This window comes from Nipponia nippon, unplaced genomic scaffold (genome assembly GCF_047370975.1).
Source record: "Nipponia nippon isolate SJK-2023a ecotype South Korea unplaced genomic scaffold, ASM4737097v1 scaffold_2, whole genome shotgun sequence".
Taxonomy (NCBI): domain Eukaryota; kingdom Metazoa; phylum Chordata; class Aves; order Pelecaniformes; family Threskiornithidae; genus Nipponia; species Nipponia nippon.
The window spans coordinates 50930804-50958748 of record NW_028262336.1 but is presented as its reverse complement, the minus strand read 5'-3'; the positions used below and the strand labels follow the sequence as shown (position 1 = coordinate 50958748).

Genomic DNA, 27945 nt, shown 5'->3' with positions numbered 1-27945 from the left:
TCCTGTCAGCTAATAGTGCACTGAATATTTTTATGTACATGTCATTCTGTTCTCTACAGCAGAACACAATCTTTCCTCTGAATCGGGAAACAACATTTGTCTTTAGAAAACACTGTACAAGAGTCATAATTTCTTTGGCAGAGTCTGTGTAATGGGGAGGATATTTCTACTCCACTGTAGACAGTGCAGAAGAGCTGTGGAAAACGAGAACCTTTTGAACACTTCCAGTGGGAGATAGAAATTCCCAGCAGAAACAGGGATGATGAAAAAACAGATTACTCACGATGACTGGGAAGCTTTCCTCCTCAACAAATAGTCCACAACATCTGGGTCAGTCTCTAATAAGCTAATAAGCACTTCATTCTGTAGGTCAGGGGAAACCTATGAAGACAAGAAAAAATACTTAGTTGGAGATTAATATCCTTTCACATACACTAATTTTGGTACTATGCTTAATCTAAAAGACCAAGTACAAGTACATTCGCGGAGAGTATATAAAATAAAGATTCAGAAGCTTCTACTTAAAAGAGAAATTTCCTGTAACAACAGGTAAAGTAGGACTAAAGATCACTTTGTACAATGTCAAATGCTGATTACTGTTGAATAACCCATTGGTATCCAGCTGGGTATTATATCTGATAACAACAGTGGGATTACTCATGTATTGCAATGTCAAAAGCTCCAGTTTAAGGTCCTCACCTTACATCCCCATTCAAAGATCTGGGGACATTTACAAATTTCCATTCTAAGCGACTGTACTTCTCTTCTTTTAGAAACAGTGTGAAATGTAATTACACAGGAAGGAGAATGTTTCCTCGTATATTCTGTGGCATTTGACGTATTTATGTCCTTCTCATGTGGAAATTTTGTGGTACCTGTTCTATCTATGAAGTTCTTCAATTGCTTCATTACAGTGAGAGCTGCCAAAGGTCAACATTTTTCTAAATGAAGCCTTATAAACATTTAATGTTCAGGTATCCATATGGCCAAATCCTGGGATCTAGAAGCATTTAAATTCCTGCTTATGCTCAATCAGAACTTGAGTAATTACAGAGTTCATCTGTCCATAACTCAGGTTTACAATTAGGTCTTGTTGGATCTCCAGCCACTCTGGACTTCGCGTAGTAGCAACAGGCTCATCATCATCTTTGGAGTTTGGCCTTCTGATTTGCTAACTCTCTCTAGTGCACTTTATACGGAGATGAACCTTCAAAACACTTGATAGCTTCAGCTGCTGCAGGATATAGCAACATCTCCCAGGCAGGTAGCAGGAATGGCACTCCAAAACCTGCCCAAGTAAACTTTGTGCTTCCAACTGCATTTTACATGAGTTTTATCAATCTTTAAGTGTGTTTGTCCACATCATAGTGGCACATTCAACTCAACCTTCAAAGCACTGAAACAGATGAAACCATCTGAGAAACTTGAACTAACAGCCCAGGTTCACCATGACACATGGAGCTGGAGGCAAGACAAGCTCAGCAAGGGGTCATCAACTGTGCCATATGCTTCTGGATGCAATTTATCAGAGCCTGAATCTCTTGACCTTCAGGTCACACTGCATGGGCCATTTGTTCTCCCTGACATTTCCTGGGAAATAGGAATAGATTTACTAACAGATTCCTCTGGGGAATACCTCAGTTTGGGAGGTATTTAGGGAGTCAAGTTACAGAAAAGGCATGTTTCTTTAAAAAAGGAAATAATTTGAAAATAAATGAAGATACGCATAATTTAATTCAAATTAATCCAAAATATCTATGAAAAACTTGTGTGACCATATATTCCTTTTTTTAAAATTGTATTTAGCCTCTAAGCTGGAAAAATGTCTTACTGATGGTCATTGATATACCAGTCTTTAAATAAATTATCTTCTCTTTATAGGAATACATTTTTGGAAACCTGGTGTGCTGTAACTTCTCCTTTTAGACAGCCTTTCTACAGAGTAGAATAAACTCCAGATAAAGTTTGAGGGCAAAGCGGAATCCACATCTTTCTGTATGTAACTTGCTATTCAGCTTTATATCAAGTTGATAAACTTGTAAGAATCTACTGAGAGGACTTTGTCAGAAAAATAAAAATATGTTTTCCATTATTAAAAAAATAAATAAATCAGTCTTTCATTCCATAAAAATGAATCTGAAAAAGTTCCACCAAGAAGTTCAGTTCCAACTGAAAGCATCTGTGAAACCCAAACTTAACAGTTCTATTGAGTTATAGGATTTTTATCTGAGTGAATGAGGGCATGCTAATCTATGATCCTTCAACTGGATTTGTACTGATGGTCTCCTTGCCAGCTGTCTACTGGGTTTTGGCTTTCCTCCTGTGCAGCAATTTACTTCAGTTTAGTTAACTAACTTGCAAGTGTAGAAATTAGATGCATGTAATTATAAACTTACACTTATAGAGAACTACTATATTGGTATCTCAGGAAGATGTTACAGAGCTGCAATAACTATTATTGAATTAATTGTTTAACTGGCAGTTGTGGCTGAGTAGATGGATGAGAACTTGAAATTCAGGGACAGAAGGGAAGCCAAGGCACTGAAATAACTGCTCAAATAACAGCTGTTGCAGCTGTTGAGCACATACTGGGACACATCAGAGGGTTCTGGGGTTGTCAGGACTCCAGCAAAGTAGGAGATATTCTGAGATTTTGGGGCTGGGTGTTACATAAAAGTCATAGCTATTGAGACGCAGATGGGTGGAGGGACCCTTGAAGTGTCTCCTTTGTGCTGTCCCTTGCTACTGATGTGGCACAGAGAGGCAGCATGTGCCTGCCTCTGCAGTGGGGAGGCCACAGTAGCATCTAACAGTAAAAATAAGAAATTTCAGACACTATGCAGTGCTTCTTTGCAGCAGGGCTGGATTTGGGCGCTAGGAGATGAAAATGCACGACAAAGCTGCTCTTCTCCATCCTCTATGCCAAGTCAAAGCCAATCAGACAAAGTGTGGTTGAGTTGTGGTTCCCCGCATTCAGCTGCTGGGCATAGTTCAGAGACTGGCAAAGAACAGTTCTTTGTACATTCCCATAAAATGTTTTAATGCATCCCTAAGACTCACTGAAATGGATAAGAATTGGATATGAAAGGCCTTAACATCCTTAACATCAATGAAGAAAGGTCAGAATCCATTTTCTATATGAAATCCACATGTTTGCATGTTACTGATGTCAATGATAATTGCTTAATAAAAACAGTCCCCAGTATCCTGGGTTGTTCTGAGAAACAGAACCTTCCTGACCCACCAATACGTCAGAATCATTCTGATATTGTGGTCTGGGTGCCACAACACATCCTGGTTTCCTAGGTTTTATTTCACAAATGTTGTTCCAGTTTCAATGCTGAAGCCAATCAGAGTTTTATAGCCTCCCCATATACAAAAGTAACGGGGGGGGGGGGAACCAAACAGAAAAACACCTTAGCATCAATGCACTTTATGTTATAGCTGCAGCTGAATGCTCAAGTCCAGATGTTTTTCTTTTTGTAAGGAGCATAAATGTCAAGTATAAACAGAGTTCTGGTTTGGCCCCACTCCTATGGGTTTGGAAAATGAATTGGTGCTGCCTGATTTCAAATGATCATAGTTTTATTACAATTACATGTACAAGTCTTTTCCTTTCAATGCATCTATTACCAAATCATGCACTGGGCTAATTATCTTCAGAATACAAAAAGCCTCTCTGCGCTGCTGATGAAAACATGAAAAAGATGAAAGTAAACCCTGGTAGAAGCTTTATAAAACACTAACTATGAGCAATTTGACACAACCCTACAGATCAAGTGTCATGCGCAAGCCTAGATGTTACTCCAGAAAACAGACAGAAATTGCCATGTTTGTTAAACTATGGCAATGGGAAGACTGAAAGCACCCAGAGATGCTCAGCTGTTAGACATTTCTATAAATTTCACATCAATGTATTTCAGCTTTCAGGAGAGCATCTGAGATAGGTTTGTCTTTCTCTCACATGCAGCTAGCCTCTCATTTTGAAATCTGATTCTAATCTCCCTCCACAATCTGAAAAGCTACTCTGGAAAACAAAAGTCCTTTTTTTTCCCCACACTTTGTTTAACCTTCAGATGAAAATGCAAGCACTGAAGAGATAAAGGAATAAATCCGTCACAATTAAAAGAGACCATATGTACGTTAGTCTAACCCTAAGCCCCGCCCTTTCCACACTGACAGTCGGAATGTGTGCCTAAGTATTATGCACTGAGATGCAGCTGTGCTGTAAAATGTTCTTAAAGAGAAACAACAAAAAGAAAACTTCAAGTATTGCAAGTATTCTTATTCAAGTACTATTTTAAATTTGCTAGTGCCATCCACACCCTGGGCCAGCCGACCTTTGCACAAGAGTGCAGTCCTGTCACTTTCTTTTCCTGCTGTGGAAGGAAAAATAGCACTTAAAGTTTCCCCAAACTGTGAAAAGCATTAAAAAAAAAAAAAAAAAAAAAAAAAGATTGCTGAGTGTCTCACTGGAACAAGAATAAAAATAAAGCGAAGGATGTAATGAAAGGCAATACACTGTGAGGGAAAAGACGAGAAAACCACAAAGAAGTTCATCTGAGGCTAAGACTGATAGGCAGGGCTCGTGACTGCTTTCTCATGCTCTTCTCCCTGTTGAAATCTGGTAGATACCTTCCCCTTACAGTACTATGTGGCCATCAGTCCCACATGCCCACAGTCCAGGCTTGCCCATCTTCTCCCATCAAGGTACCTAGCACCCAGCTTTGCTGGAGCATTAAAGGAGGTTTCCAGAGTGTTCTCCCTCTTGCTTTGGAAACCAGTCTCCTCAGTGTAACATACAGTACTGTTTAGTTTCAAGACACAACAACCAAAGCTATTTTCACCTTTTCAAGACTACTGGTTTTGTTAAGACATGTATGCCTACTAAAATGAAGACAGGATAGTGCCCACCACTAGGTCTGACTGGCCTCTGCTACTCCAGTGGAGGGCGCTCTCAGGCACAAGTCATACTGAGCTGACTTACAATTCTGTAGACAGAAAGAGGAAAAGGCAAAGTCACAGAATGAACTGTCCAGCTAACTGCTAGGCATGAGGAATGTGATTTAACTAAGCTGCATCATAAGTAAGCAACATGTCCAAGTCCAAGGTCATCATCCCTTTCATGAAGAACTTCCTCGCTTCAGCAAGAGAACAGAAAGGAACTCAGGAACTACACAGATTTATGCTTTACTCCTCTTATCCAACTGACAAATGAGAAAGCTTTGTCCTTCCTCCCCATCCAACAAGAAAGCCTTTGGTAGGGGAGGCTGTTCCTTAAATTAACCAAGGATCTGCAGAAAAATTGGCTCCCTGACTTTCAAAACTGAAAGATGAAAGGTCATTTTCAGTCTTGTCTTCAAAACTAATGAGCAATGCTGGTGCGTTGTTTAGTATACAACTGAATAGCCAACCCAATCATTTCCACAGACAGTAATCTTCTAAAGAAGATACTCTTATCTACATTGAAACCATTCCAGGCCAGATATAAGTACACATTTTTAATAGTGTTGCTTACTGCAAAGTGTTCTCCTTGATAGAAGACTACTTTTTCTACCAATAATAATTGACCCTAATTTAATGCAGTTTCCACAGTTTATTTCATCCTAGTCTACTTTAACACCAACCAGCTATTTCCTCATTTAACTTAAAAATGCATAGAGGTAATGTGAAGAAACATCCACCTACCATGAAAAGGGCTTCATAGTTTTCAATCATCTTTTGTACGACAGCTATAATAGCAGTACTCTCTTCAGCTCGAGCTGAGCTCTGAACTGAGAATTCTTTGTCTGTGGATTTCTGCTTGTGCAACAAGTTAGGCCCAAAGATGGTAGCCAGGTTAAGTGATGTCATTTTGTTCCCAGTAATCTAGAAAACAGAATATAAATGAGGTGGGGTCTCCCAGGTTCTGACGTATGCAGATACGTATATACACACATCTACACATACACCCCTACACACACACACACACACACTCTCTTTCTCCTGATTTGAAGCAGACGCTTCATTCATCAAAACCAAAAGCGAGCGCTAGTCAAATAAAAAGTGAACAATTTTTAGAAATGTTGAAACACCTTGTTTGGACATCTCTGCAACAAGCACTGTGGATTTTCTGGATATATTTTCAAACGGATTGGAGGAGTAGAAGGTGGAAGTGCTGGCCTGCCCTTAATTCCCTGGAAGCTCGGCAGTGGCATACTTCTGAACCCAGGGAAACCTCCTTCCTACTTCACCATCTCAGCATATTACTGTCTCTTAGGACCAAATACTGAAAACTGTTAGCTTTCTCAAGTAGCACTCATGATTTGAAACAGATACAGTGAGGAAAAACACACTTTTCCATGTTTAAACAGTTTAGATAATTAAGGAGCATGCTCATTATTTTTATTAGTATTTTCCTGTCTTTTTGCTTGCTTCCTAGAACATGCCAAACATTTACTTGTTGGGTGGATTTTTCTGTTTTTTGTTGTTGGTTTTTTTACTTTTTTCTGACTTTTATAACTTTGTGCTCAAAAAGCAATAGTAACCTGATTTTGGAGGAAGTGGAAGGCTAGGAACACATACTAGACTAAACAGAAATTAGTGCAAAAATATGTCATATAGGTTATTAAATCAAAATTTTCATTATCATATTTGCGATTAGACTACTTTTTTTCCTTTCTATTCTTTTGACGGAGCAAAAAGCAGGGGTCATGTGCTTCCTCTCTGTGTCTCCACTTGGTTGCTATTCTGGGAATGCAGAAGAAGATGCCAGCAGTTTGACTATATAAGACTGTAAGTGAATTTCAGCTGTTGACTCAGTATTTCTTGCAGGCTTTTTTTAAAGAACAAAAAAATATCATGAGAGTTATTTTTCATTTGTTTCAGTTACATTTGAACTAACTGATTTAAAGAAAGGACAGGAAGAAGCACCAAAAAGAGGCAATAAAAACAGCATTTCAAGAAATAAGTGGTACAAAACAAATCTTTTCAAAGTAATATTTTAATTTTTTTTTTTGTAGCTGGTCATTTACTGAATACTCTAGTCAAACTTACAACTGTGCACCAACTGCATCTGGTTTATTTTTTTACAGATCTCAACTAGACAGCATAGAGATGACAGCAAAAAGAGCTTCTCCTTTTATCAGTGGGACCACTATGTAATCTTGGAAAGACATCTGCACTAAGTAGGTGCATGGGCAGTCTTAACAAACATGTTGGCTTTTTGTTTAGAGACTCATCCCAGCATGACTGCACGTACAGCACACTCCCTTATTTGCACACCACCATGCACCCGGCTGTTTTTCGGGTGACCTGCTTTTTAAACAGTGTCAGAGTACTGAACCACCAAGGATGTACGGGCATGCGGTGCCTCGAGCGTGCCAGGGGCAGCCTCTGTCTGTGCCTGGATCTGCATGTGCAGGCTGTTTGTACAAACAGTGAGTCTTTTCTTAAGGGCAGCCTTGGGGCATCCCTTAAAAGACGTTGTAAACATACCCACTGAAATGAACTGAATGAGTAATTTTAATGAAGTGAGTCACCCATTTTCATCTTCCTGAGAGAAGGGCTTTTGAAAGAAATCGTGAAGAGGGCCCATGTGCCAAAGCTTGGCTGTTTTCCTTCCAGTGATAGCAGTCTGATAAAATACTTTTTCTTGCTCTGTAGGTCTTTATTCACTTAATTATTCATGAATAGCCTAAATAATTGTGAGCAGAATACTGTATTATCTATAAAAGGTATCCAGCTGCACATAATAGTCCTGATGCTTACAATACTGCCAAGATAGCTTACCTAAATTTGCCTTGCCAAAATACCTGTAGCAGAGCTGATGTACTGCTAAGGGGAATGAAAATGCCTTTAATACAACTGTTGGGCCAAACCTACTCTCTTAAGCAGCATCCTGTAGCCCCGCAATAAGATCCTCTTGGGTACATTCCTGAAGCAACAGAGAATTGGCAGGACCAGGGGGACCACAACCTTAGGTGGCTTATACATGTTTTTAAGCCTAGTAAAATTGTTACAGGCTGCTCTTTTTAAATGCTTTCCATCATAGTCGTGTAGGTTTTTTTATCAACTCCTTGCTGAGGACAAAAACAACAGCAATTAAAGTGGATTTAAAAGTTAAATAGGCCTTGAAGTCACATACAGCACATTGAAAGTTAGGACTTGAGGCAGAAATTCGGCAAAACTCCATCTGTAAGTGCCAATTGTTAAAACCAGCCAACTGCAAAAGGTGTTCAAATTTGACAGAAGTCAGCAGGGTTTTCCATCTGGAAGACAAAATTCTCTAGGAGTTTCAGAAGAGTCTCAGAAGTAACCTCAGAAGTAGTCTCTGCTGCAGTTCAGAGGACAGAGAGGTCCTTCCCACAGATAAACTGGTACAATTTTGTCAAGCAGTGACAGGCTGCATCCATCTCATTCAACGTTAACAGAGTTGCCACCTTTTGCAGAGCAGCCCACTAGTTCAAGCATTTTCCTGGTAGAAAATGGGAAGCCTGGATTTTCAGATCTTCTCTAGGGTGAACGGCGCAGATGCACACATGTGAACGCTCAGAAGTACAGCTCAGCCACACGGCTATGGGTGTTCTTGTCTCTGTGGGGTGGGTGCACTCCAACCTCTCCACTGAATTTGGTCCAGAATGCAACAGTAAGGAGGCCAGAGGGAAACCAGGCAAAGATGGACCCTGACTCCAACTAGTGATTAGCTCTGTCAGTTGCAAGGACACAGCTGGAGTTCCTGTCCTTTATTTTCTATTCTTCACTACCCAGGGCACACAAGGAAGCTAAGGGAACCAAGAAGTGAACTGCTATGTCCAAAGGTCATATAAGAACGCAACAACAGAGAATGAAAAAGCATACCCTTGAATGCCTGACACTTTTCTATGTGAGTATTTTTTCCATAGAATATAATAGGATAAAACAAGGGGGGGAAAAAGGATGGATAACATTAGATGTTCTTAACAACAAGGTTGGTTACTCCGTGAATCTCCCAAAGGAAGTGGTAAATGCTTCACTGATTAAGTCATATAAAAATTAAACTTTCACAGCCCTCAGAACATAGTAAACAACTAAATGGCAAATGTGCAGGCAAGAATATGAAACCTGTCTCATCTTTCAGGGGTATGCCACCACCGTGTTTGTTTCACAGCTTTAAAGATCTCTTTTCAGATCATGAATTAAGCAAAGTCAAAGGACACAAGTGACCAGGACTTACCTCTTGGCCATCTTTGTCTGTGGTGTCTTCTGCGTGGCCAGCCACTGTGGACAGGAACTGCAGCAGCCGGTGTAGGGTATCGCAGTTACAGGGAGGTAGAAGATAAATGAGAAGCTGTAAGGTGCTTAGCTGTTCATCTGGCTCTAATACTGAGAGAGGAAAAAATACATTCTAAGAAAATCACTCCAACTAACCTAAAAGCAGAACAAATATACTGTTCCCAGCCCAAAAGAAGGCATAAGAATAGCTTTGTGTAAGGATCATTTTCTTTATAATGTCAGAAAAAAATGAGAAAACTCTAAGGAAATATCAGAAGTGTAACAAATACTGTTACGGGATTTTTGCCTTGCTTGGTCAACTTTTTGCTCACAGGTTCATAGGATCTTTTCTCAGCCTATAAGAGAGCCAAATCCATGTTGCACACTCCATCACTGTCACTGGACACAAAAATTCTGCTTAATTTTCTACTTGCTCCGTTCATTTAGGTATAGCTACTGGTATATACAGGGCACCATTGGGAAGCATGCCAGTCAGGCTCATGCTTTAGCCATTTTAAATGGGTTTTCTTACAATTTCACACCTTGCAGAGATACCGGGAGACTGAAAAAGCAGCTAGAAATATAAAGGACCACCATCACTTTAACCATCTAAAATGCAACAGTGGCCAGTGACAAAGGTGGGAGAGAGGCAGGATCTCAGACATGAGGGCTAGAAAGAATCTGAAAAACACATACCAAGCAGCAGCTTAAGCTTGAAGGGTCCAACTTTACTTTTTCCCAAATCTGTGAGAGTCTGCACTCAGGTCTTAGGCAACACATTTGGGATTACTTAACATGATGGCTTTGAGGACCATTAAATATGATGAAACTTGAACTTTTGAAGCTAAGTTTTTGAAGCCAGACTGCAATTTTGGTCAGTGAACAACTCTAAAAATTAAAAGCATTAATGGTGCTAAGATACCAGGATTCAAATGGGAGTCTGTCATCTGCTACTGCTTAACCAACGACAGGGTCAGGATTTAATAGATAACATAAATCACATCCTATATACTAACACAAAAATAGGTATAATAAGCAAAATTTTTATTGTTCTAGTTTTCTGGGCTCTACTTAGACACTATGAAAACAAAGGAAAGACCTCAGCAAATTTATACTATACAAATATTTGGAGAAAATCAAGGCTAGAGTATTAAATGCACAGAAAAAAAGAATATGGTTAGCAGGGATCAAAGAATACAAACAAGTAAGCTTTTGAAAATCGATAAATGAAGATGCTGTAGAGCTCACAGAGAGTGTTGATGAAAGGTGTATAAAGTTCTCTGGTGAGAAGCGGGTCAGGCATGTCACGCAGAAATTCCTTTAACAAAGCAGCAACATCATGAATGCTGTGCTCTTCATCTAATACAACATCTATGCCCCGGTCAAACTCTTCACGTAACTGAAAAAGATCATGACACAAAACCACAGTCACTTATTGTCCCAATTAGTACATCCCAACACAGAAAACCTTTTAATACATAGATTTACTCGTTTTCACTTTTCAGATTGGACAGGACTAGTTTTTGGTAAGGTCAAAGATATAATTCATGTCTAATTGCTGCTTATTCCATGATACATAAACTTAAGGTTTGTACCAGACTGTAGTAAAATATGATTCTTTCTTTCCAGCTAATGTATGGCACTCTTTTATGAAAAAATGTGCCCAAGTAAATATAATTTTTGCAGAATTGTAAGATTAATATCAAAGGCAGAAACCAGGGAGAACAAGGAAAACTGCAAGGCTTTCTTGTACCACCTTACTGCATTATCCCTAGATTTTAGGACCAGAAAGACTAAAATTGCATTTCATAACATTTATGTTTTTGTACAAAACCATTAATAATAAGACAATATTAATATCCACCAAACTCACATTTCTCTTGTGATTTAAGACCGTATTTAAGCATAAGCAGTAAGCAGCCAGGTTCACTGAGACTTCATGGCATTTGTCCACACACATCTTGTTCTGCCTCCCTAATTTAGTTATATTCACTAAGTGATCGTCATTAGGGAGTTAACAAACAGCAAGCTAATACCATTACGAGGCATCGCAATTTTTTTCCAGCTACAGTCCTCAGACAAATTCTGTATAATTCAAAGGCATCACACTTCCCAAAGGCAGAAGAAATCCCTCTCCCACATCCAGTATGCCTTGTGAAAAGATAAAAGCCTGCCTTTCTGGAGAGATTTCCCAGCACCAAGAGCAGCATACCTTCTTCAGGCTGGGAGCTCCACCTTTTACTGTCTTTTTATTTTGAAAATAGTTAAGATGTTTTAAAACTATTTCCTGGGAAGAATTTGTATCTTTGCTAATATTATGAGGTATCATGATCTCACATATAACTTCCCAGAGAGTAATGATATCTAAATCTTACTAAACAAGAGGAAATTTGAGGTATCAGCTTTCTCTACCAGGATTACTACAGACATATCAAAAAGAAGAAAGAAGGTAAGTCACAAGCAAACTATGTGTCTGTGATAATCTGTGGCAAATCTTGATCGCAGGCAAATCTATCTTGAGTGTGTATAGTATGGAGGAATGTAGAAAATCCCATATTTTCAGCTGAAATTGTGCTTTCATAATAGGTGTAAAAGGTATTCTATAAAAACTACAGCCTCCTTTCTAATTTATTAAGACTATTTTTAACATTATTAATATCACTCATTACTAATAATGAATAATTATGCTACAAAGACCAGAATTTGTTCTTTATCTAGTATTATGCTTTCCCCTGCTGATTTGTGGTTAAAGATTTTCCAGTGCCAAGTTGGGGATTTCATTCCCAGCTCAATTCTACTCTTCAGACTGGTGGCAAATGCGGACCATCCCTGTGGAGCACCATAAATTACCTCCACCTAGAAGACTGCTTCTGCACTTACTGCCCAAAAGCAGCTCAGGAAACAGATTAGCACTGCATCAGGAATTTGGACGTCCCAAATTGATGTCTAAATCATAAATTGCTGTTACAGTCTTGAATATGGCACTTCTTATCTGGTATCCTGTGAGGCCTACAGAGATGTCCTAATTAGGTAGTATCAGATAATCATTGGTGAAACATGGCCACATTTCAGGCCCAGGTATCACTGCTGTTAAAAACTATATTTTTAAGTTTAAACTTTAGGTCTCTCAGACTTCATTCACAGGGAATACTTTCAGACTTTTGGAAAATACACCTGGTGAACTACAGCATTCACCGGAGCTGAAGACGTGAGAGCTGAGGACATCCATGCTGGGAGAGAGGATGGGAAAGCAGAGCTTCAGCCATGTCGCTCTTCAACCTCAGGGTTTGGAGGTTGCTTCACCTGCAGTCCTGCCACCAGGTCACCAGGCCTAGTACAGAGGGCTGCCCACCCTAAACTCGGCAACGATGCTCTGCTCAAACACCTGTATAGCTTCTGGGCACAAGCTGGCATCCCGATGTACCAGACCTACCACCTTGAGTCAACACTAGCTCAGGAATCTTTGTCCTACACCCCACTGAATGTGAAGGAGGTGGTTTGTAATAGACACACTTGTTCTAGATTTTCTCTTCCTGCTAACCAACCAAAAACCCCGCTGGCACATGCATTTACTTACTTATGTATTTTCTGCAACAAACTACAGTTGAAATAGGACATTTTCTAACTGGGGGAGGAAGGGAAACAAAACTATGCCTACTTTCTACACAAGAAAAACTAATGAACAGCTGCAAAAGCACACCAAAATCTGAGTACTGGGTTTGGCTTTCCATGGTTCAGAAAATGAGTGGAATTTTAATTGAATCCAGACTTTCCCATGTGTTCATGTTGACAGCATTTATTATTGTAACTGCAAGGGCCAAACTGATGCTTCCATGTTGTTTAATGAAATATATTAGTTTACCTAATTCAATAAATTAGTCCATGTAATAGAATACATAAATACCCAAATCTCTTGATTTTCTCAGCTTTTGAAAACACAGTAAAAGAAAAATTGGTGAAAGTCATTGATGTTCAAAGTAAGGCTTAGTTTACAAGTACATTATACAAGCCCTCTGCTTTTTCCCCAGAGGTATGATGCAATTGTATGCTGAATGATAATATATGTTTTGACATTGAAGCTTGTAATGTAAATGACAGGCAACTTACTTTTCAATACTTTATCTAGTTCAGTGTTGATCTGCCTCTGCAGACCATGAATGTTTTTAGCTTTGTGTTACACCAGTCACTCAGCAATAGAAACTGCTAGAGAATAAGCTACAAATCAGTAGGCTATACTGTCCTACCAGCCAGAATCAAGTCAGTTTAGCTATTCAAGGTAACTTTCCAGAGTGCCAAACATTATACTGTGTAGTTTTTGCAACAAAGAACTATTATTTCTGGGATCAGATGCAGTCAAGCTTTCTTTCGCTTTTTCCTGTTTGATCTTTTTGGTCTTTTACTTCCTGGCAGGGGTATTTTCCTGTAACATTTTATTCCCTCCCTAAGCATCATGCAACCATTAAACACTATTCTCTACTGCTCTAATTCAACATGTATTCCCAACTTCTGGGAATAACAATGCAACATCTAGGGCTGAGGAAACACCCACTTCTGACTTTGTCTCTGGAACCTAACTGTATACTATCTTTGCTTTTTCAACATTTGGCTGAGACTAGGACTTGGATGGGTCTGCTCTGGCCTTCAAGTTTTTCAGGGGTAAAAGAAAGGTGATATTTGGGAGCAGTGATTTGAGGGTCAACAAGATGGTTCTGTACTTGCATATTTTCTCATACTGTGAGTTTTCCAAAAAAGATTTACAGTTTGGGTTTACTTTGGGAGCTTCAACTGTTTCTGAGATGAAACTAGCAGCCAAGATTTTTTTTTCCCTACAGTGTAACCTTTGGAAAATTTCATCACTGTAGTCTATTTGGATCCCCAACCCCGTGCTACTTCTGCAGAGAAAAACAGAGACTGTTAACCTGATGAGAACCTGACAAGGATTTCACCAACTGAAAAAGATGACTGGAAATGGCCTGTTATGAGCCATCAAAAAACCAATAATGTCACTGACCCAGAAAGCCTGAATTTCACCAGGTGACGGACAGGGACGAAATCACTTAACAGAAAGAAATCAGGTTTGTTTGTATCATAGCTGATGAGGGAAAAGCGTATCCATATCCACTCACCTGTCTTACTCTCTTTTTTGAGCTTCCAACTCTGAATATTCCTACTGTCTGGAGACCTGCAAATGTAGCACATCAGACAACTATTTTATTGTTTAATTTTCTGCTGAAAACTGCATTGAGTCAAAGCAATCTGGGCTATGCGTGTACTTCAAAGAATAAAAAAAACCACAATGTATTTCTCTACTAACTTGTACTTACCACACTGAGGCAAAACTCAGTTGTCGTGGATTAAGAAGCCATCCACTGTAGTTTTTAAGGACCTCACATCACCTCACCTGCAAAATGGCATCTCTGTGATATTGCTTGTGATGCCATTTTGGTAGTGCCACTGTTACTCCATGAGGGACAGAGGTATGCAGAGAGTGAGGCACTGCTCAGCATTTTGAGGTGGCACTTCCAGGACTGACATCAAAGGAAACAGGCAATAAAATAACTAAATACTTGGGCACTGAGCTGTGTCTTTGCATACACGAAGCAGCTGGTGTTTGGGGTTACCTGCCGGCTCTATAGTGCCTGTCATGACAAAGCTGAGAGTTTCCTCAAAGGGACACAAGTAGGGCACTCAGGCAGATTACGAGAGGGGAGAACTCTACCTGGGAGTTGTGTGCAGTTTATAGGGTAGGAACAGCTACAATATAGAAGGAAAGCTATAAAGAAGTACTGTTGTACTTAAGGCAAAGTGCAGACAGTATGCCTCTTGTGTCATTCAGACTTAAAGTGATTTGGGAATGGGTGTTGCCTGCTATTCCATAAGAAGTCAGTTGAAATCTTCTTCTAGCCCTGTAGATACTACCAGAACATCAAACAAACAATAACGTGGTTGTTGAACGGACATACTTCGCAGAGTAACAGAAACTGAAATATTTGAGAGTAAATACCACCTTAGAGGTGACATGGTCTTTAGCAATGAGAATGTGAGTGGAAATCCTAGAAACTTAAGCAGCTGTGTACATAATATCATTTTACACAGACATTTTTTGCAAAAAGGATGAAATTATCTATGAGCTTTGAAAAGTTTGTGGTCTAACAAAGGCTACTCTGCAACATTCATTTTCTCTACTGACATCCAGGAGGTGTAAAATAACCTTGCAAAACAAATTCTTCTGTCTTTGGTTAACAGAAAATTACACTGGTGGAATAACATTTAGTAAATCCAGGAATATCGGCAGAGAATCATCTGAGATGGAGATACTCATACTGGGCAAAAACTGGAGGCTCGTTACCAGTTCCCACACAAACATACAGTATTTGCTTGACACTGCGGGTCTGCAGGACGTCAAGCCTTTACAACTCTGGGACATGATCCCAGGGAAAACAGGGAAGGTGAACAAGGCCAAGGGCTTTTATGGATAGAATCATAACCTTTTTTTGTCATATAACATTCAAAATAATAATTTAAAGCATTTGTGAGAAAACCCTAAGTGATTTGCTGCTGAAAAATTGGCCTAAAGGACTTATGCATACAGGCAAGCATTTTCAGAATCAGAAACTTGGTCCATCATATAGCCTGGAATGATGTTGCTACATGACTGTTGCTAGAATAGAAAGTCCTCTATTATCCCTAAAGCCAACGAGCAAACAGTAGTGTCTGTCTTCTGAAATCTTTAAATTCCTCAAAGTCAACCAATCCTGATGACTGTTTTGTGGATGGAGGATTAAAACTGAAAATCTAAGAACATCAGTATTTGCCCCAAATTATCTCATATTATTGTGTTGTGAGATACTACAGTGCACTCTTTGAAAATGCACACAAAACCACCATAAATGTTCTTCAAAAGGAAACTTTAATGTAAAGCAAATATTTTAGTAAAGAACGTTGTATAGAAAAAAATCTTTGTTATGATAGTGGGCTAAGTGGATTAAAAAATTTATCACAGATGTTCAAGTGACATAAAATCACAGTATCCAAAGGACATTCAGCTGGATGGCTTTTTTGGCTAACTCAGTATCTTTTGTGTTCTCCAAACTCAGCTATCCTTGCTTAAAGGGACAGAAGTCATTCATCTCAAAATTAATCATCCCCACACTTTTTTGTCAGCCATGGTATCTAATCTCTGTAAAAGGCTAACAATGACTCTCTTTCGCAGTTTTCCTTTATATATATGTAAGCAACATGGTTTTCAATTATGTATTGTAAAAGCTTCGTATTGTTGTTTAAATTGCAGTCCCTCATCTGCAAAAGCCTTTCATTCAGAGTCAGTAAATTATTTCTTTCTGGTCAAATTAGGCATCAAATGCATCATTTGGTGTTGCAGTCACCATTACTTAATGGTTTGTTTATTATCTGGCCGTGAGATAACTCCATCTTGCTGTGGCCAAGTTGTTTCAATTCTCATTAAAAATCTTTACAAGACTAAGATACATTGGGAGAGATGTTGAACAGATACCTTGATTAACTATTGTTTCTGCATTACATAAAGCTGGTGGGAGGTTCGTGTCTGGACGATCATGAAGACATGAGAAGAATATTGGCAGGAGTTTATAATTCGCTTCAGAGAGAGCAGGCCTGAGCCTGAGGCTGGTCAGGAGGACTCAAGCCAGGGACAAACTGAGTAGTCAGCCTGCAAACTTCGTAGTGAACGGGAAAAAGCTTCTTGGAGCTTAATATAATTTAGCATGGGATTTTTTTCTTTCTCTGAGCCTCTATCTTCAAATGCTCTTTCTAGTTAAGTCTTGCACTGTACTATAAACAGTTATTTTAGCTCTTACACCTTAAGGTCCACTGCTTGCAAAGAATGACTCCAGGCTGACTGGCACATTTCAGACTTTCATTCTCAAGGTATGGGTAAACCCGTGGGGTGTGAAGAGCTGCTCCTGCAGAGCTGAGCACTCCAGTACGAGATGAACAACCTCCAAGAAATGTCTCTTTCCCCATGCTGTATGGGCCAGTTTGCAAACGTGTAGCATAGATCCTTAGTTTGAGAAGATATCATCTAAGTAATTATTTGTGAGACAGTATCTTTAGCAAGAGGCAAAATAGGATGGAAAGTGTCTGGCTTTCAAAGATGTCCTTGCAATTGGAAGTATATGCCTGCTTCTCAAAATACGCATTTATTTATATTATAGTAAAAATATATCTGCTACTCCTGGGAAAACAAAATACTCTTACCATGCTTTTCCAAGTGCTGGCAGCAACTATCTACAAGCCGGGGAACCTGCCTGTAAATAGGGTTCAGGCTTAGCTTCTTATCTCTTGCTTTTTCTTTCTTGCTCTGGGCTTCTGCTGGCAAAGAGAGCTGGAGAGCCTCTAACAGTCGTGACTGATTGTCATCAAGATCTGTAATAGAGTCCACAGACATCGCGCCCTGTAAAATACACACACATGAACAATCAGTATGGCTGGAGAAATCTAAATGCCACAGGACCTTATCTAACAAAGACTTTTGCCTACCTGCATTTTAAACAAACTAATATAAAAATACAATTTGCTACACAGGTTTTGTAAATTAATCAAGTTATAATACCAGTGTAATGGATGGGAAAATAACAATGGTACCAATGCTATTATTACCATACTACAAGGAATACAAATTAGAAATTGAGAAAAATAAATGCTTTCTACTCACTCAGCCCACCTTTTTATTGTTGTAAGCCTGCACATACTGCAGGACAAGGATGAATCATGGTCTGTGCGTGCACCTCAGCAGTACAATATTTATGCGCATGGAGATATATACACATTTTTAAACCTGATTCCCTACTTCTGCAGCTTGGGCCTTTGTATCAGTGAAAATGATGCAAATAGATTTACAACCATACACCACATACAGTTAACTAATAACACAAAAACATACAACTGCAGAGACTGAAATAATCCCATGTTATCACAGAACAAAGACACACCAGAGAAGTACAAGGGTAATATTTTTAGATAATTCTCATTAAAAATATCTATTGTGAATGATTTTATTTCTTTCTGAAAAAAAGGATACATTTTACCGTAACATAAAATGTATTGTACAGGGATCCAGCATGTCATCCTAAGATATAATAAAGAAAATGTAAATTCCCATTCAAAACTGACAGCTCTTAATTTCTTAAAAGCATGCTGTTCTGCTGACAGGTATTTCATACACTGCTGGTGAGATCTCTACATCTATTAAATGAGAACTGTAGAACTGCTAGGGAATTTCAAGCTCTGGAAGTATTTTCTTCCATCAGCCTAGACAACCGACCTTTACAAAGATTTCCAACTCACAGGCAACTCACACAAAGTCCATTGAGATTTCAAATTCATTTAAAAATTTTTAGTTCAGAATATCTTAAAACAAAAAAAAGCATCTAACTTATCAGGTATAGTTCCATTTCTTACAACTCATGGAAGACTTATAAATAAAACACAGTGAAGTTTTGAGATTTTTTTGGACCCACATCTCTAAACAATTACTGGACCCTTTAGAATGCAACTTTGACCTTGATTTCTGATGTCTCTCAGAAGTACATTTGCTTGATTCCCTTCACCATTTCCTGCCAAAAGGAAACAAAAAAAAACCCCCAAACCAAACAAGAATCTCTGGCTATGATACATGTGTGTAAAATTCCAACTGAACAATTTTTCTTTTTTTTTTTCTTTTGTTTTTAAGAGTTTGGGGTTTCAGACATCAACATTAGTCAACTGACACTGAAAATCCTAACATCATCCTCACCGCTGCAGCTCCCAGGCAGTTCCTGTGTGACAGGTGCCCTCCTTTATACCCTGCCTTTACTGCTCCCTCCCTGTCTGCAAAGCATCCTCACCTCATGAATCATTATTATCAGCGAGTCACTTAAGTCGGATTCAGATCCCTAAAATAGATGTAAATACAGTCAGTTCACCATTATCCTTGGGCATTTTATCAAAGTTGTGGATTAACTGGGGCATTGAGCTGGCTTTAAGAAGAGTGACCTTGAGTTCAGTGGCTAAGTACAGCACTGCTTGGCAATACCAAGTCCAGGCCACCTCTGATTTTAAATTTCCAAGTGCACAGGAAAACACTACCAACATACTCCATGGATCCCGCTCAAACTCAGCCAGACCTATTAGTTTGGGCTCAGCCAGACCTATATGACTGCTGAGGAATGATGCAGGAGATCATGCACGTTGCTGCCCACTACTCCAGGACTATTAACAGACACAGTGCTACTAGGACTGCAGTGCCCAGCAACCGAAGAGAAATCACGTTCCATCTACTAGGCATTACCTTTGCACATAATGGATACCAGTCCCTGCTCCACCATGACAAGCTCAAAATCTAAATAAACTAGGCAAGTCTTAAGCTAAGCACACAGAAACATGAAGGAAAGTAGAGATTAAAGAGGAGATGGAAAGAGCAAAAAGAAAATGAAGGCCAGAGGGACAGGTGTGGAATGAAGGTCAAATGAAGCTTTTCTTTACTTTTTAAGGGTTATAGAAGGCTTTTCTCATTTGAAAAGATGAGCAATATTACAGGGTATGCATGGGATCAAGTACTATCCATGGCAGATCCATTTTCACTCCATACATTATGCTATTTGAGTAGAAAAGCAGTATGACTGAGATCCTGATCCTCGAATACATTTTGGCTGCATTATATATATATATATATATAAAGATATTAACAGAAAGTTGGAATATTCTCTACAATAAGCACACAGAAATTGCCTTGCTGGATGACCAGGGTCTCAACTTCCAACTGCTGGACAAAAATCCTACACAGAAAATGCAGCAACAGTGATTTCTGTCTAGCTCTTGGATGAGAGATAACCACAGCACTCATACTATGAACTCTGCAGTCAGCATTACCTTATATCCCTTACTGAAAGCCTCAGCTGAGTTTTTGAAGACTCACTGGGATACACAAAAGTGAATGACACAGTTGGAAAGAAGTGAATGGTACAGTGATAAACAATCCCTCCAATTTAAGTTTAAGAGGACTGCACTCCAGGTGTCTGTGCAGCATTTGTGTGAAAAACTGGTTGTATCAGTTGAATGTACTAATGATTTTTTTTTTTTTTAAGCATTTGCCTTGATACATTTGAAAATGAACAGTGCAACACTGCCCAAGAGATAAAAGAGAAGTCCAAGCTTCCTTACCATCCCCTAAAAAGTCTCAGGGGAGTAGAGTAAGTACACTGATAAGCAGAAGTATAAAGGTCAAAGACAGACAAGATATGGGACATGAGTTCATATGAATGTTAAATAATTGACAATTCATGAAGTACATTACTGAATAACTGAGGTTCATTCCCAAGAGAAAATGCCAGCTCCCTCAACATCACACTGCTCACCTTGGTCTACTCTTACTTCTCTGTAGGTGAACCATGTGCTACTGCATCCTCATGACTATGGACTAAAGGCTCAAATTCAACACCCTGAAAGCTGCAATCCTGATATCAACAAAAAACCAAGCCAAACAAGCAAAACCCCCACAGGCTTCTACAAACTTGGTCCTGATGGAGTTCTATGCCTTTGATGTAACAAAGGATCCAGGTTCCTTCTGCTCGATGGCTGGTGAAATGCATGTCAGAAACCTTACCTCATTTAGTGAAAAGGACAGCAGATGACCCATATCTGGACACATGAATTATCTTTCCCTCATATGAAAACAGCTTCTGAAGCCAATGGGCGTACACAGGGCATTTCTATTTTTTGTCACTGCCTATGCCAAATTCTGAAAGAAGTTGATGGGTTTCCCTTCACACTTATACTCAAGTGTACTTTGCACTTTTGTGTGAACACAGCTGCCTGTTCATATGGTCTGGACAGGCCAACAGATGTGCATTATTCGTATATAAGAATGAAAACATCTTCAAATATCATGCCCTCAGTTATCTGCAGACAGAATGTACACTTCAAGCTTCAGCTGACAGCTAGAGGGAAAGAAGGCACGTCATGGGGCTCTTCAATCTTCCCTTGATTTGCAATTTATTCCAGTTCTACCCCTCTTAACACCGTGGCTTGAAGAGCCCTACATAGCATTTCTCTGAAGCAGGTTTTAGCCTAGGGATGAAAGAAGGTGAGGATCCTAAGAAAATATTTTGTTTTCCAGGGTCTGTTCTTGTACCCCAAATTCTTTGTCAGATTACTTAACAGGGGTTTTTATTGAAAGTATTTTATTATGAATTTTTTCTTCTTCCATTGCAAATGAAATTAAAAAGCAGTAATTCTAGAACCTCTATCCCATGGTAACAAAAAAAAAAAGTATAATCTACTACTGTTACTAGCTGCAGTACTGGAAAACTGGAAAGCTCAGAGCATAAAATTTACTTACAAGGAACAGAATCCTGCAAACAAATGGTCTACCAGGTACCTATCTTATATGCAGGATTAACATTCAACCCAGTGTTCTGCTGCCAAAGGCATCTTCATAGCCTGTATGCAGAAATGTCCTTCAAAGAGCCTGGTACAAATTTACTCTGACAACTTCTTCCTTACCACCGAGGACATGATCAGAATTGGACCATAGGGATTTTTATTAATATTAGGATAGGGGTTAATAGTTAGATTTATTTCCAAGTTTGTGGAGCTAGATTAACGTAAGTATCCATATAAATATCAATCACATAGGTTTAGTTTCCCCAGCTGAAAAAATTAGGTTGAAGATGGATGGAATTTGTTAAATCTGAAAGACCTAGACAGGAGGAAGTAGATAAAGGGAGTGAACAGGAAGACTTCTAAATAATTTCCTGCCACTTTGTGATCTGTAACAGACTTGCACAGTCCATATGATCTTTTCCCACCAGCACCAGAGAAAGATTTCCACTACAGTTAGAATTTTCTGGTATTGACCAGGTCAGCTTCCACCTGAAATGAAAAATCACTGTTCAAACATGACAGAAGAAATATTCCACAATCCACAGACAGACACAACGGGTTTTTTTCCTGCTCCATCTACTGGCATGCACCACATTGTGATGGGTCTACTTACACGCCTCCTTGCTCGTGGTGCTGGCTCGGGTGTGTTAGGAGAAGTGGATTCGTTCGGTGTTTCTGAGGTTGAGCTAAGAGATGAGTTACTGCTTGAAAGTTCTTTGTTCTGCCTTTTAGCTCCGAACGGCAAGAGAAAGGCCACAAAATCTGAAACATCTTTTTGCTCTTCTCTCTGAGAGTCTTGCTTGAGCTTGTAGGCCCGGTCATTAGCAATCACTTGGGACAAGGGCATTCCAAAAGCCTGGGGAATAAATTCTGCAACAACAACAAAAAAATTAATATTTACTGAACATCTGATATTTATTTAGTACAAAAAGAATTAAGTATTAAGCTGTTAAAAAGAAAAACAATCTGAAGTCCCTTTAAATATATAATAATTCCAATGAAGTCCTGGACTGCTTAATAATAATAATAATAACGACATTCAAACAATAAAATAATAGTGGAGACGTGCCAGGTAATTGTAGCCCATGGTATCTGAATCCTGTTTCCAGTTGGATCATGCAAGATATACCACACAGAATCTTAGAAAATCACTTGGGAACAGATCTAATTAAGATCTTGACTTCCACTGAAAGCAACTGGAAGTCAGGCACCTTTGGCTACTTCTAGATGGTGCAGTGGGCCATCGGAGGTTCCAGTAACCTAATCCTGAGGCTGGGGAGCCTAGCTGGACCATGCCACAGCTCTCTCATGTTTCAGACCCCTTCATGAGGTTTCTTTCTCACAAACGCTGCAGGGCACCAGAGTCAAGGGGTACAGGCACATGCATGGGTCTCATTACAGGTCAGGAGGGCAAGCAGCTACCTGTACAGGGAGCTTGTAAATGCATCCACTATTCAGGCTAAGCCTTCAAGAATACCGTTTTAATTATATACAAGAACTATAGTGCTTTAACATACTGGTAAGATTAAACCAGTTTAATAGTAGTATATCAGTATAAAGGTCCTTTGTAACAGTATAAAAATATATATGGACATATAGAAATACAGGAGAAGACAGGTTTCTCTCAATTAACAAAAAGAACATAATCCTATCCCACATCAGTATAACTGTAACATACAAAATCAGCATATACTTCAGGTCTCAAAGTGAATTGCTCAAATCTTTTACAAAACAGAAAAATGCTCTACAGTGAATCAGCCAACAACAACTAACATTGACATTTTCGCCATTAAGTTTCAAATCTAGACCTATCTGAGATTAGTAGAACCAAAATCATTGGGCCAGACTGCCAACCAGAACTGTTTTGTGCTCAAATGGAATGAAAAAATAGCTATTGACTCTATTCATCCTGGTAAAAATGGGTGCAACATCTACTACGTTCCAGCTTCAGACCTGCCTGTATCAGGAATAAATAAAGCACCAGAGATTAAAAGCGACTTTTTTTTTTCAAGTATGAAAAAAGGAACAACAACAAAAAAAGGCAAACAAAAAAATCCTTATATACTCATCCTCCCTTTTGCCACAATCGTCTAAATAATTAAAGGCCAAAGTTCCTTCTGGGACTTAAAGTCTGACTATAGCTTTGATGACACTTTCAAATTTTATCTAGGCTTGCATTATCATTAAAATTAAAATAAGGTATTGAAAAGAAGAGTGTATTTTATGAATCTTGAATGGGGACGCTTAGCCTATCATACTAAAGAGACAAGGGCCTGTTGTTCTGATTTGGTGAGAAACATTACTGCTCTTTAGAAGTATGAAACGTTAAGACATGAACTAACTTTGGTGGCCAGACAAAACTAAATCAGGAAGCAGAGCCTCACATATCAAGCAAGTCTGGAGGTGACCTGTGAGTAGAATGACATCTAAAACCGTCTGCATTTAATTTAGGACAAGAAAGAACATCATCACATGGGTGTTAAGCAATGCGGGGATTGCCAGTTCCAGGAGTCCAGAGTTAGACCCATCCCTCCTGTACCCAGCAGAGTGTGTCTATAAAATGGTGAGAGTATTAGTATAAAAAATTTTTACTGTCCTGAATTATCTTCCCAATGAACATTTAAGATAACAAACTTGAAACGCACATATGCAACATGTCTCCCCTTCTGCCTGTCTAACCGGGTACTTAGTAACACCTCCAGCATCCCTGTTTATCTGTCCTTCCACAACATTTCCTGAGAAAAGCCACTGAGCCAAATGAAATCCTGAACGTGAAATATTTCTCCGGTTTTGGCTCACAGACACTTGTGCTTCAAATTGGGATGGGACAGCAGTATGCAGCCCAATGACACCCGACAGCATGCTGATGCCATTGATCCTACAGCACTAGGATCAACTGGGACAAGATCAGCAGGAGATGAGATCTCAGCACTGCTTCATTAAAGGAATTTAATTAAAATGACCCTCTCCTTGACTTCGTTATGTAAAGGCTGGTATTTTGAGATAGGTTTTGCTTCTCCTTGAAAACCCTCAAGTGTGGGACACCAGGTTTTTAATTGCTCTTGCTCAATGTGCCTGTGTAGCAGTGAAAGGACACTGAACCTCTGCTCTAGGCTGCTGTGCTGTGGGCCTCCTTCTCAGAGGACATGAACCGCTTCCCCGCTTTCTCAATGTCTGGCAGAGATGGGGAGCTGGATGAAAACCAAGTGGCTGATTTTCAGACTAAATACAGATGGAAGTGATGCTGGCTGGCAGTGGTAATTACGTTAAAGAATTGGCAAAACCAGTAACTTTTTTGCTTGTTTGTTGAAATTAAGAGAATTTGTTGCACACTCCGCAGATTGGCTACAGGCTCAAGTTCCCACCAAAAGTAGTCTGTGTCTGCGTGTGTGTGCTGTCAAGGGTGGTTGTGGGGAGCATGTTTTGTCCACCACTCTTCAGAAGTATTCAATCCCAACAATTTTCTTGTTGGACAGGTAATGTCATGTCCATTAGAGTGAATGCTAGCCCTTTTGACATTTCAGGTTCATTAAAAAAAAAAAAAAAGAAGAGATACAGTCATGCAAAGTATTTAGCAACCCATTGATGGGGGAGAAAGGGCCCTGACTCAGATATAAGATGTGTACGTTTGAGGCTCTGGTCTCACAATCAAGCTAAAAGCTCCAACTGCCTATTTCCTGCTGTTGGCTGGGGATCCCTACTGTTGGAGATGTTTAATTTGTATGAAGAAAAGTTCCTTAGAGCAGGGACTCAAAACTTTGGTCTGTTGTACATATACTAAGTGAGTGCCAAAGCTACTAAGTTAGTTACTCTCTGTAAAACCAACAAAAATTTGATCACTTCTTCAATCATCAGAGTGGGCAGCTTAAAAAGAAATTTTGCAGAAAGCACCATGTGAAAACGTGAAACAACCTGGCAGACTGGGCAATCAGTGTGGAAACACAGACTCATATCCTTAGCCTGAGCAGCAGTGTACAAGGACTTGAATTTTGATCCATTCTCATTTTTAGTGTTTACTGGCACAGGAGACAAATTGCTATTTTGGAGAAGTGCACGATTTCTTTTACCAGAAAGTCTATCTTGCAGCTGAAGGAAGTTTCTTAACAGAATTTTGATCGAAACTGGTATGTTCCTAAGAAATCTTTCTGTGATGGCAAATCATCATTGTCTAGTAAAAAGCAGCATGTCACAGAAAAACTCCCAGCCAGATCAAATAAGAGTTTCAGTGACCAGAAATCCTTTTCTTTCCTAATCAAATCCTGATATCCAGGATGTTGATCCATATGGCCTCATGCCACCCCGTCTATGTACAGTCTCGAAGACTTCTCTGAAGTTTCAGCTGGTGAAAATTGTGGTTTCCATCCCACAAACCATAGCAGTCTATTAAGAACCAGTGAGGTCTATCTCTAGACCCTAATGAGGCTGTCAATGTCAATAACACGAGCAGCATACAATACAGCAACTTTGGATAGTCTCCTTAGCACTTTGGTGCTTTTTTCTTAAGTACAGCTTAAGTGCTGTTTTTGAGCTGCTAAAACCTTGTGACCAAGATCTAATGAGGTGCTTGTACTACCTCTATTTAAATGATAGGAACAGAGTGGGAGACAGCTCAGAGAATAATATGCTTTAAAAGGTATATTTAAATGGACTTAAACAGGTCTTTAAGTCAACCTCTCCAGCTAGCCAGACTGGGTAACTCCGTTTTGCTACCTGAAATTAATTACTTTGGATCTCTAGAGGGAGTGATGGAAGCAAGAAAATACAGAAAATGGAAACCTCGATCCATAATTGGAACAGCAAAACTCCCTCCATCTGAAGGTTCGTCAAAACCCTGCACTGACTCCAGAAGACTCAACATAAGACAATGTTCTCACAGCCTCAGCTCTAAGGCTGAAACTCCCTTCTCCAGCTCGTCAGAGCTCACTGACCTTCAAGGAGTGATATAAGGCCTTTGCAATTACTTAGGCTTTTTCTGTGGCTAGGTCTTTGTTTTTTTTAAAAAATTGAGAGGTTCTTCAGTCCTTTAGTTGACTTCAGTACAAAATATGACAGGGTGTTGCTTAAAAAAAACCTTTCGTATGCCTAGAGAACATGAGAAACATTTTTGAAGTTTTCAAAAAAGCACAGTGGGGTGCTGGAAAGGCTTGAGAAAAACATGTTTCTGATAAACTATAATAAAAAAGAAACTTCATCTATTCAGCTCTCTCCTTAGGCTATGCCAAGGCATTCTAACATCGTGATAGGTTGAATTACTGAAGAACAAATGCAAACATTAAGAAATACCTCTAAATTTACTGAGCATGGCTGGGAAGTAAACATGGAAGACGTTTTCAAGAATTCTGAACTAAAGAAAAATCAAACATCTACTGCTGGATTTGCATATGCCACAGAGTTACCAGAAAGGCCTTTTCTCAGACACTCCAGCGTATACAGCAGCTCTGCTAAGGCCCTGTGGATGAACCTGTCAAGTATTTACATTCCACACAGAAACACCAGCAGAAGGGATGATTCTCAGTTGCTCAACAAATCGCTTAACAAGTAATTATTTTTTCTGAGCAGGCCTCTCAGATCACCTGTAGGGTTTACTGGAACCAAGGCAAAATGGAGCTGGTTTACTGATAAAATCTTCTAGGATGAATCCTTTCTGGGAGGCATCTCTCTCAGGAATGCCTGTGTGTACTTTCCAAGCAGGCATGCTTACACTGACCCCCGTATCACTGGCAGGAGACGGACGAAAGGCTCCACTTCTGCTGCCGTCAAAATTAGCAGTGAATTTGTCAGGGAACAGTACCCGGCTGCCAGCATGCAGAGCATCCTGAGAATTTCTTATTCCAAGCAGCACTGACATTTTACTGCTCCTCCAGCCCGAGTACTCTTTGTTAGCAGCTAAAGCAAATGTTTGGAGGCATATGCAGACAGCACAATTGAGAGTCATGACGGCCATTAATAACAAGGAAGCTGGGTAGAGAAAAGCAAAGACACTGAATAATGGAAGCTGAAAATATTGCTTAAATATCTGGGTGGAGTGCTGCTCTCCTGTTTCATTGGTTTACATCCGGCAAGTTTTGTGATATCCTGCTCTGGTGAGTCACTCAGAGATGTAAAAACAATTGAAAAAAACACTTGTTTTAGAATTTTTCCCCTTTTAATGAGATGACGACAGATGTACCTGTCCAAAAGGACAAAACAAAGATATGAATCTCGTTTAAAGTGCATTCAATTCAACTTTAGTGTCTTCGTTGGCCTTGAGAAGTGTAACAGTTTGCTGAAACTCTCACTTAACAGTGAGAGACTTAACTCTCACTTAACAGGCTG

The 27945-nt window shown here is 39.4% G+C and overlaps 1 protein-coding gene across 6 annotated transcripts in view; it reads right to left on the bottom strand.

Annotated features, from left to right (window-relative positions):
• The window catches only part of ARHGAP6 (Rho GTPase activating protein 6), a 334845-nt gene that overhangs the window by 10612 nt on the left and 296288 nt on the right, over window positions 1-27945 (bottom strand). For all 6 annotated transcript variants that reach the window (XM_087758599.1, XM_087758602.1, XM_087758600.1 and 3 more), the window contains 7 exons: window positions 22244-22500; window positions 17467-17662; window positions 14358-14413; window positions 10480-10630; window positions 9194-9342; window positions 5689-5868; window positions 284-381 (listed from right to left, as the gene is read on the bottom strand). In XM_087758599.1, coding sequence (XP_087614725.1) covers window positions 284-381; window positions 5689-5868; window positions 9194-9342; window positions 10480-10630; window positions 14358-14413; window positions 17467-17662; window positions 22244-22500 — 1087 coding nt within the window. The remainder of the gene's footprint in view (window positions 1-283; window positions 382-5688; window positions 5869-9193; window positions 9343-10479; window positions 10631-14357; window positions 14414-17466; window positions 17663-22243; window positions 22501-27945) is intronic.